This window comes from Paramacrobiotus metropolitanus, unplaced genomic scaffold (genome assembly GCF_019649055.1).
Source record: "Paramacrobiotus metropolitanus isolate TYO unplaced genomic scaffold, Prichtersi_v1.0 Parri_scaffold0000008, whole genome shotgun sequence".
NCBI classification, from domain to species: domain Eukaryota; kingdom Metazoa; phylum Tardigrada; class Eutardigrada; order Parachela; family Macrobiotidae; genus Paramacrobiotus; species Paramacrobiotus metropolitanus.
Window position 1 is genome coordinate 28,824 of NW_026570228.1, and position 10,464 is coordinate 39,287.

Sequence of the window (10,464 nt, forward strand, 5' to 3'; positions counted from 1 at the left end):
TGGTGTACATCAAACAAGTTGCTGACAGGGGCAGGTACATTCCAAATATCGAACTAATCAGAAAATCATATCCTGGTTGAATCGTGCAGACTTTACTCGTGGCTGAAAAAAGAAACCTCCTTCGACAGTGTGCAAGCGCAGTGTGGTCGCCAGCCCGATGGTCCACGGAATAAGCAGCTGAGTAAAAATCACCGGTGATGTTATCCAGTGTTTGTAGCTAAACGGTCGCGTAACTCCGATGAAGCGGTTCACCGCGATAATGGCAAATCCACACCAGGTGCCGGTTAATAAAGCAGAATATCCGAATTAAAAATAGCGACAAAATTCATTGGTAGCCATTATGTATGTTGGATGGGTTAAGGGAAGAAAGATGTAGTTAATCGGCCAGAAAATTAAGGTTATCAAAGATTCCATTATGACTTGATGAAAGATCAAGATGCGTGAACCGGTAAGATGCTGCATGAAAATGCTTAACCATTGCGCCGATGAGAAATACATTGGAAAAAAATGTAGCAGGTATGAAACTGATGCAGCTATGAAAAAAGGAACATTTGGTGAGGAAACTGTGCGGCTAGAAAAGTTGCCAGATTGTATCACAGAAGAAGAATTATAAGAAGAGTTCATTTCTACCAACTCTAACTCAAGCGGCATACTACAATACTACTACTCAACACACTTTACGAGATATGCACATATATGTAAATTATAATTTCCTACAGTCTGTACTGCTAACCTATTCTCGGACGTAGAACTTATGCAGAAACAAAATGGCGCTGTATAGAGACCATCGGTGGTTTTTAGCGGAATAAATTTCAGCATCCGATAGAAGAATGTCCGCTTTGATTAACTGCTAGCAGAGCGTGTAAATTAAAAGGAGAGTACTTTTAGAACGTAACTGTAACTGACGCAACTTGTACTACAAATATTATCGATCTCAAGGCGGAACACCGTCGCAGACGGAACAAGGGTTAACGGTGTGTGAAATCTATCTAAAACGCTGGCGTGATTACTGCTACGGTATTGACAAGAACAATAGCGCACCCGTTGTCTTAGTTGACGACGCAAAGCACCTGCGGTGATAGAAAATCAGCAACGTTGATCAATTAAGGATGGCACGCCCTATCATTAAACGTTCACAGAGTTTGAAACTGTTACCGAGCACCGGTACTGGCGGTACACGAATCGCATTCACTGCATATATACTTGCGCGGTGTTTGGTGCCTGATCATGATCATACCGTCATACGTGATAATATTTTTAAAGAAAACTAATAAATCTTAACATTGCCAGGTCTTAATGCGTAGCGACTTGTTGGCCGTTCATGCACGCTTGTATTTTTTTCCACGTCGATTGTACTCGGCGTGGTCAATTTAATGCTGCTTTCTATGTTTATCTCAGTATTCATGCTCTCTGGTAACTGTTACGACAACTCTGCTCCGTAAGTGCTCTTTATAAATCAAATCAAAGTAACAGCAAAAAAATGTAGCAGGTATAGATTTACGAACATATATAGATTTGCGATAGATTGAACAAGTGATACGGTTAAGGCTTGTTCAATCTATCGCAAATCGGTTAAGGCTTTTAAGGAACAAAAACAAGTGATACGGTTAAGGCTTTGTTCGCTTTGGCAAAAAAGTTAAAGCGATCGATAGTTTTGTAAAAGTGTCCTAATTTACGGCATTATTGCCAAGCCAGATTCACGTGTTTCACAATCAGCATCATTTCATCGGCAATGCTTTGAGTATTATTAGCAGCAGAAGATGCAACCGATGCCTTGAAAGCACTTGTGCATTATAACTCTGACATCCTGGTTGGTCACAGCAACGACAACCTGTACAAACAGATATATTAAATTGTTTAAATTTCAGAGAAATCAAAAACTACTGTAATATTATAATATGACATGCAATGAGCGATATTACTGTAGAAGCCTTACCGGTGTTGATAAATAGGCTACATAGAACAGCAGCGTTATCCACTGTCTGACCAACGGATAGCGGATGGGTGCGTCGGGAACTGTTGCAAGAAAAATCGGGCTAACGGCGAAGCCGAATAAATGGATAACCGATACAAGGAATAACCCTTTCGCTTGTCTAATGCGTCGCTCATTCCGTTTGCGGCTTTCCGCACCCTGTGGAATCTGACCGGACCGTTCACTTTGCGACACCTGCGTTAACGCCTGCACCAACACCTTTCGCGCATGACTCTGCATCAAAATCCCCAGAAACAGTCTAACATACACCAGACATGTCAATGCTAAAGGCAAGTACACTCCAAAGATTGAACTGATCAGGAAATCATATCCCGGTTGGATCGTGCAGACTTTGCTCGTTGGTAAGAAAAAGAAACCGCCTTCAATGATATGCAATCGCGCTGTTGTCGCCAGTCCGATAATCCACGGAATGAGCAACTGGGCAGCGATCACCGGTGCTGTTATCCAGTGCTTGTACTTAAACGGTCGTATAACGGCGATGAATCGGTTCATGGCAATAATGGCAAACCCGCACCAGGTAGCGGTTAATGTGATGGAATACCCGAAATAAAAATATCGACAAAATTCATCGATAATCGTTATAAATGATGGATGGGTTAGAGGAAGCAGAATATAGTTAACCGGCCAGAAGAGTAAAGTTATCAGCGATTCCATTATAACTTGATGGAAGATTAAGATACGCGAGCCGGTAAGATGGTGAAAATGCTTAATCATTGCGCCGATGAGGAACAGGTTTGAAACCAAATGTATAAGATACAAAACAGATGCAGTTATAAAGAAAGGAATATTAGGTGAAGAAATTGTGCGGCTGGAGAAGTTGCCAGGTTGTAGTCCAGAAGAATAACCAGAAGTGTTCATTTTAAAAGTACTGTAGTGCAACCCAGTTTATGCACAGGAAATATACAGGGTTTAGTGGAGCTGCCTTTAATATTATAATAATGCCCGGCAGATGAAGAATCTGTATATAAAACCAAATGACGCTAAAAACGCTAAACAAAATGGTAGAACGAACTAGCGTTCAGCTTTATGGAATCAGGTAAAAGGATGCCCCGATGCGACTGACTGCCAGCATGTCTAAAAGAATTAGACGAAAAAGAACGTCTTTTTTAGAATGAAGATTTATAGAAAGCTCCCAGCAGATTAAAAAACGGCGATACCTTTCCGTTAAGAGTAAATCGATACAGTACAGATACTCATCACAATTACGGTGCAAGCCATTGTTCAAAATCAGAACAGAACGAATACTTGTTAACGGGCGTGTGAAGCGTTCTGATTAACAACAGCACTACTGCTATACCATCAAGCTCAACTGAAAATTTGTCCTTTGCCCAGTTGTTCACTCTAGCTACCCGCACAGGTTAGAAAACGGAGCGACGTCGCTTCCATTATTAAATGAGTTCATAATTCAAGATTCAAAATAGTGCTGTGCCAGTGACGTGTTTCGTAACTCTGTCAGCATCCCTTTACTGTATAAATACTGCATGTGCGCCATCCCATGTGTTAAGGCTGTTTTGTATCATTCCTTAATTTACTGTTTTTCCGTTAGCGTCTCAAGATTATACGCCCATTACATAATTATGACGGCGTAGGCGGCGTCACAATATTTTCCAAAGCGTAAAGGAGCTTTACAATGTAACGCTGGTAGAAAGGTTGGCAGGAAAACTGTGGAGGAGCTGCTGATCACATGAGAATTTTCATTATGCTTAGTGATAGCTGTATCTCTTGTTAAAAAAAGGAACTGAAGGAATGGCTAAAGGCTAGTAATATCAAACAAGCAGGCCTGTAATAGATTGTATGCTTTGAGGAGCTGGCATTATCAGTTACTGTAATAAGGATAATTCTGTGCATCACGTGATAATATTGCAGTGAATCAATAGTCAATATCATGGCAATGTAAAGCTGTTCAATAATTTTTGCATGAAATCGTTTATGCCTAATACGATAACGACACCTCCCGCCTGGTACAATACACTTAACGCTAATAGAATACCCGCAATAACATCCACAGTAAATACGAGTGATATGAGTAACGTTTCCAGTAAAGCATCCGCCCCGGTCTAGTAACGAGTAAACGCCGTTTGCTGCTATCATTCCGTGGAAACAGATCACTATCATCGGAGCAAAGATTAACCGTAACCGCAAAAACCACAAGAACTTCCATCGTGCATGTCATGTTAAAGCAAACCACAAAGGCTTACCGCATTGCACATTCACAAAACTTGTTGTTATTCGACATCAGCTTACGTGTTTCTTAAAAGTTTAGGCTGTATTGCTGTAAAGACTGAAAACCATTGAATAATAATATTATCTGAGAAGATCAAGAAATGAAGCAAAGTTTGCAATTATTTGTGTCGTTGGCGCTGTTTCTGTTGTCAAAATTATTCATTGAAGGTACGATCGACATTTAAATTTCTCAAAAGCATACCGTGCTGATACAGTTATTTTTAATTTTGCAGCTCAGTGTAAAAGTGTTTTCAGGCGTGACACGTACGCTTTAAAGGAGAACTGTCTCTTTTATTTTTCCACCAACGACGACCATCGCTTAGAGAAGGATTTCGACTGCTACGCCAATACAACGCATGAAGAGGCCACACCTATCATCACTAAAGCCGAGACCAAGTTGGACACCCACTCGGACCTCCGGGTCCGTCTACATTTAGCCGATGGGGACAGCTACCGTCCCGAAGTCTTCCAGCCAATCGCCGAGAAGATTATTATATTCGGCCTATTCGGTTGCCAATCGTCTACCGTCACCACGAAACTCCCATCGCTAGAATTCACGAACATGGAACGATTCAGTCTCCAGGATTGTCCAGCTCTGCAGATAAAAAAGACAGATTTCAGTCCGTTTAAGGAGCTGAAAGTGATTTATTTTGCCAAGTCAACCATTGCATCCTTGGAGGCGGGGACGTTTTTTGATTTGCCAAATTTATTAGTACTGGGCTTAGAGTTTGGGTGGGGCTTTGAGAAGAGCTTTACCACAGAACAAAATGCACAGCTGAAGAAACTGCATTGTGACTGCGACAGCAAATGGTTTTGGGGTGGACTGAAAGGTAAAGCGTTTGGGAATATTACAGATGGACAAGAGCAGTGGCTGGTACCGGTAGATTGCTCCAAGAACCAATGGAATCCAAGTGACATTACATGGAACCAGACGGAAATCACCATTAACAAGCTTTGTTGAAGTACAGCACGTTCCTTAATTCTAATTTTTAGCCCTATTATACCGAATACATTCTTTGCCGTTTTGGCTTTTATGATACTTATACCTCTCCATAGCGGCTTTTTAAACCGCAGTTTTCCTTCCTTTACTGATGTGCAGACTGCATGCAGATGTATAGAAAAATCAAAGGTGTATCAATAAACGTCTTGGTTTTACTGTCTCATAAATCGAGTACAAACCGTTTAGAATCTGCACATTGTTTACGTGTAGAATGTACAGGAAGTCACCATCTAACTACTTGCACTCATAAGCTTGGAAATTTGATTTCAAATTCGTCCAAATTATGCAAGCGCATAATTGGAAAGATCGGTCGACATTGTAGAATTTTTCAGCTTTTAAGTGGCGCAGCGTGCGATAGTCTCGTAAATTAAGACAAAAGGAAATGCTTCCACTGCTTTGGTGAAATGAGATACGCCAAAATTCACCATTCATAAAATATTCCGATATTCCGATTTTTTCGGACAGTATTCCATTATCAGTGAAACTGCTGGCATTTCAAATCCAGCGGAAGACATTCAAGCCTTTTAAGATTTTGGTTGAGTGAAATGCTTGCCTGTTGGCCCGTAGCATCCAAAGCCACAAGCGGTAAATTATTCGGAGAGATGAAATGCGACAGCGGTTCACAAGACCCGATTATTTATCACCCTAAATTAGTATTTTGTTACTGATAAAATATTTCAGGTTATTAACAACTGGGGCTTATTAAGCGTTATCGAAGCAAATATTTGTCAAATTTCACAAGAATGGACCGAAGCGGAAGCGATTTCACCAGGATCTCAGTCAGACAACTTCAAGAGACTGTCCCAGTTACCGGGTTAGCATGCTTTAAGGAACAAACACCTGGCTTTATTAGTAGCGGCAGTCGAACGCATTCGATTAAATCTTAACAGAAGGCTGCTTCAAAAATTACGGAGAATACTGCGGAAGAAAATCTGGAATGATGCAAAATCAAGAGCGGAACCGTACGCCAATCCGATAATTCTGGTAAATTTCCCGTCACTTCCTGCGGCAGCAAATTCGATGCCATTAGTGACAACATTTATAGGTCGATTGTTGTCTCTTTTAAGCGACACAAAAATGCACTGCCTCAACAATTATGAGCTATGACTACACAGTACACTGTATGTCTGCAGCGTCTCGATCAACATAAACTGTGACTGTCTTCGAAGGAAGCAGCCTTTTTTCGCCTACTTCGATATTCTTACTAAAATCCTGGTAAAAATGACTGACATTGACAACGCTACGAACGTTACGGCACTTGGATTCGACGGCAATTTTACCAACATACGGTGGAACTTTTTTGCTGGTTTCAAGGTCTTCACCAGTACAACCACCACTATTCTCAATGCGGGAATTTTGTCGTTGCTTCTTGCCAGACGGAATCTGCACACGCAGTTCAACATTTATCTAATGAATCTCCTTATTGCCAACCTGGGTTATCTGCTGTTATCGGCATTCTACGACACGATTCTGTGGATGAAGCCAAATTGGTGGCCGGGAAATATGTTATGTGATGTGTGCCTCTATGCTATCAACAATCCGTCAACGTGCGTTATTTGGTCGGAATTCTTGATCACCAGCAACCGCATCTGGGCGGTGACCTTTCCTCACTCGTACTACCAACATCACTGCAGGCGCGTAGCCATTGTTACGTGCGTTGTCATGTGGATCGCGGTGCATGTTGTGTGCCTTCCTGCTTTAATAGTCGATTCCTGGTGGTATCGTCTACCCGGCGAAGTGTGCGGGTGTCAGTCTAACGACGCGGCACAGCTACTGTACTGGCAAATTCTAGAACCGGTGACTATCGACTTGCCGGTTGTTTTCGTTATCATTTCTTATCCTTTTTTGCTTTGAAAAACGGTGAAACGGAGACGGAATAAAGTTAACCGGCTTGAATTTGGATGATCGGCAGCGAATGCGCTCGACCAATCCGGCTAGTAGCGGTAGCAATCGGGCAACGGATGAGGCGGCCATCGTATCCGATGTACAACGCTCTCGCCAAAGGGAAAACCGGACTGCCTTCACCGTTTTGACGTTGCTGACCATCGGTGTCGCATTGTGCTGGATGCCTGGGACTTTGCCCCTGTTAGCCGCCAGGTTTGGCGATTACAAATTCCCCGAAGAATTAGTTCAGTTCGGCAACTGGGTTCAGGAAACACAGGCTTTCTTCGATGCATTGACCATCGTGGTCGATGTGAAAGACGTGGGGAAGGCGATTAGGAGTCTGTTTTGCGCATTTTCGGTGGTCTAACGCGAACGACGCGCTGCATAGGGAGTTACACGAAAGGACGACAGAATCTGTGGACTACATCGACCACTGCTCTAAAATGACTGCTGAGAACGTAACGTCGCCGCTACATGACTCGCAACCCATGCGTTAATTATGAATTAGATGGGCGTAACAGAAGCGCAAGTGTTGCTGTTATTTTTCGGTAAAATATTTTGAACAACTACAATGCTCCGTTTTAACGTATTTTTCGCAAATAAGTGTTTCAGCGGCCAAACACAGTGCCGGCGTTTTGTGCGCATTTGAGGTGTCTTTATCACATACTGTGTACGTGATGCTTTTAGAACTAAATTTTTTAACGCGGATCAACTGGCTGACCTTTTTTGGGTCTTATATTGTACCCTGTAACTTCGCGGTACAATATTAAAGCGAATGAATGTTGTCTAAGCGGTTCACCATGTGCGACTACCTGTTCTGACCAGCTCACCATGCGCGCAGCATGACTAGATACATTTATCGGAAGCTGCCCGTTCTGTTTCTAAACCTGATTTTAATTTGGGTTCTTCTTCCGTCCTTACAGGACGACGTCTAATAAATTAGGCCTGCGATCTGGCCGCACAGTGAACTGGTGTTTCTCGAGTCTGGTAACAGCTGTTTCGTGACCTCGCATCCTTTTGCAACCTGAACAGTCGATTGCTCCTTGGAAGCGCTGTATAAGCAGTTCCAGTTGGGATGCTTTAAGAGCATCGTTTTAATAAGCATCGCTTTAAGAGCATCGGGCAACCGTTCCGTTGCAAGGACAACAAACAACTTCCATTATTATTAATATGTATGCACGGAGAAGGTTCCATCAAAATACTGCTGCTGCATCGCTTTTGCTACTGAATCATTCAGTCCTTGACAAGACTTCTACGGCTTATTAATTTTCTAATTTTGGTAGCTAAAGTAATGCAATTAGCCACCGTCCCATCAGTAGATATAGAATCTATATAACAAGCGGAGGTATAAGAGCGTGTGACCTTTACCAAATGGTGTTCATCACTTCATTTCATAACATACGGAAATCATACAATTCCTGCAGTAATAAAAAACGTGCGTCTCGGATACTATGACTATAATTAAAAGCGTAAATAGATCCATTATTAGCAGATTCTACGATATGTATGGCTTGTGGAACAATGCGATACAAGATGCGCGCAATAACGACTAAGATCGAAATTCGGGGAAAATCTGTAATTTAAACTGTGCATGTTTATCTTCAAACAATTTTATCATGTGCCTGCCTACAGCCACGCTCAGTGACGGTACAGATCTACCAACCTGAAATATCGACATTATTGACGATACTTGCTCTATGTGGAGTACGCAAAAGCATGCAAACAATATACGAGTACATAAGTTCACCTTCAGCAATACCAATATGGCAATATCTAATTTAAAGGTTTTTCTTTATTGTTACTCAAAATTACTCACAAGTCGCAACTGGGTTTGTTTACTTTGTTGTATACATAGTAGTTTTTTTATTCGTGATTTCGCAGACAGCATCATTAACAAAAAAATCGAAAAGAAAAGCGACTGCAATCGACGAGGGTATAAAAACTTACCCAAACGAACAAATAAGCCGATCGCCCAACAAATCAATAGGGATTAAAGATCCGATTCAATTTCAAGTCCGAGCCGCTATACGTGTACAATGTACAACACACGGACCTAAAAGTGTCTGGTTACACATACAATATACGTACCGTGTATCGCACTATGCTATCAATATTCCCAGATCCCAAGGCATGCCTCTACTAGCATTCCACTCGGGAAGTACCTACAGCCATTTTTTTATTCTTTAATAGACTGACGAGTACACTTCCACACACTTGTGGTTTTCCCTGATGCCATTAAATATGCGGCAAAATATCATGGGTTGTGTAGTGATGGGCACCGTTCGCTATGCGTTCGCCATAATAATCTCGTTAGACTCATCGTTAATGACGGTTTCTGCTGTTGTTCAACCACGCGTTCTAAATCATATTTTCGGCTATAAAGGTAACCTAATCAAAGCCGTCCAGCCTGTATTTTTCGGATAAACTTATTTTTGTTTTTCTCCTCAGCAGCGCGCTGTCAACCTGACGAAATGCTGTGCAACAACCAACAGTGCGTGTTGGAGAAATGGCGCTGCGACGGGATCAGCGACTGCCAGGACGGGACAGATGAGTTGTTCTGCACATTGTGCCCGGCAGGCGAACACTCCTGCTCTACCATTCCCAATCGCTGCCTGCCCGGTAGTTGGCGGTGTGACGGGATTGTGGACTGCGAAGACGGCAGTGATGAGATGGAGTGTCCACCTTCGTTGTGTCCGGAGAGTCATTACAGTTGTCACTCTGGACAGAAATGTTTACCGCGCTACGCAGTGTGTAACGGCGTGGTGGACTGTGTGGGCGGGGATGATGAAGATGCCGAGCTGTGTCCCCACGGCGGGCGGTGTGAGAAAGGTCACATTGCTTGTGAGGACCGGAAGCAGTGTGTACCGTGGTTTCAGTGGTGCAACGGTCGGCAGGACTGTGAAGACAACTCAGATGAGAATAATCAGCGGTGTCCGGGTGCAAGGATGATCAGCGAGCAAATACGGATCGACGCAAATGATGTTCGTAATTTTCCTGTTTATATTTTACGGGTTTTGGTTTCCAGTCGGGCTGGCAAGCGGTAGTAACCTTGTAGAGATGTTGTGGTGTATATATTTTGTATAGTTTTACACAACCCTTGATCTGTGGCACCAGAAGGAGTACTGTAATACGAGTAATTTGTTGCCGCACTGGCTGTATTTCAGCACGCTTTTGCGGCAACTTTGCTAACTGCAAGGTTGTGTACTAATATCTGTACTTAATATTTAAAACAAAAAGGACACCGCTATTTCTTGGTAACTTTTCCTCTGGCTCTAAAAAATAAATTTTTCCTATGCTTTTGAATCAAAAATAGTTGAAATAAGACATTGTCCAGCGTCGAGAGTAAATTTTCTTATATACGAAC

At 42.4% G+C, this 10,464-nt stretch overlaps 2 protein-coding genes across 2 annotated transcripts; both read left to right on the top strand.

Moving 5' to 3' along the window:
• Nucleotides 1-4,197: 4,197 nt before the first annotated feature.
• LOC129582716 (uncharacterized) lies at nucleotides 4,198-5,374 on the top strand. The gene is made up of 2 exons (XM_055474314.1): nucleotides 4,198-4,384; nucleotides 4,450-5,374. The coding sequence occupies exons 1-2, from the start codon at nucleotides 4,318-4,320 to the stop codon at nucleotides 5,175-5,177; spliced, it is 795 nt and encodes a 264-aa protein (XP_055330289.1). The 5' UTR covers nucleotides 4,198-4,317; the 3' UTR covers nucleotides 5,178-5,374.
• Nucleotides 5,375-9,571: 4,197 nt separating this feature from the next.
• LOC129582801 (low-density lipoprotein receptor-like) lies at nucleotides 9,572-10,144 on the top strand. Its single transcript, XM_055474415.1, has one exon. It carries the CDS (start codon nucleotides 9,572-9,574, stop codon nucleotides 10,142-10,144), a length of 573 nt encoding a protein of 190 aa, XP_055330390.1.
• Nucleotides 10,145-10,464: the final 320 nt, after the last annotated feature.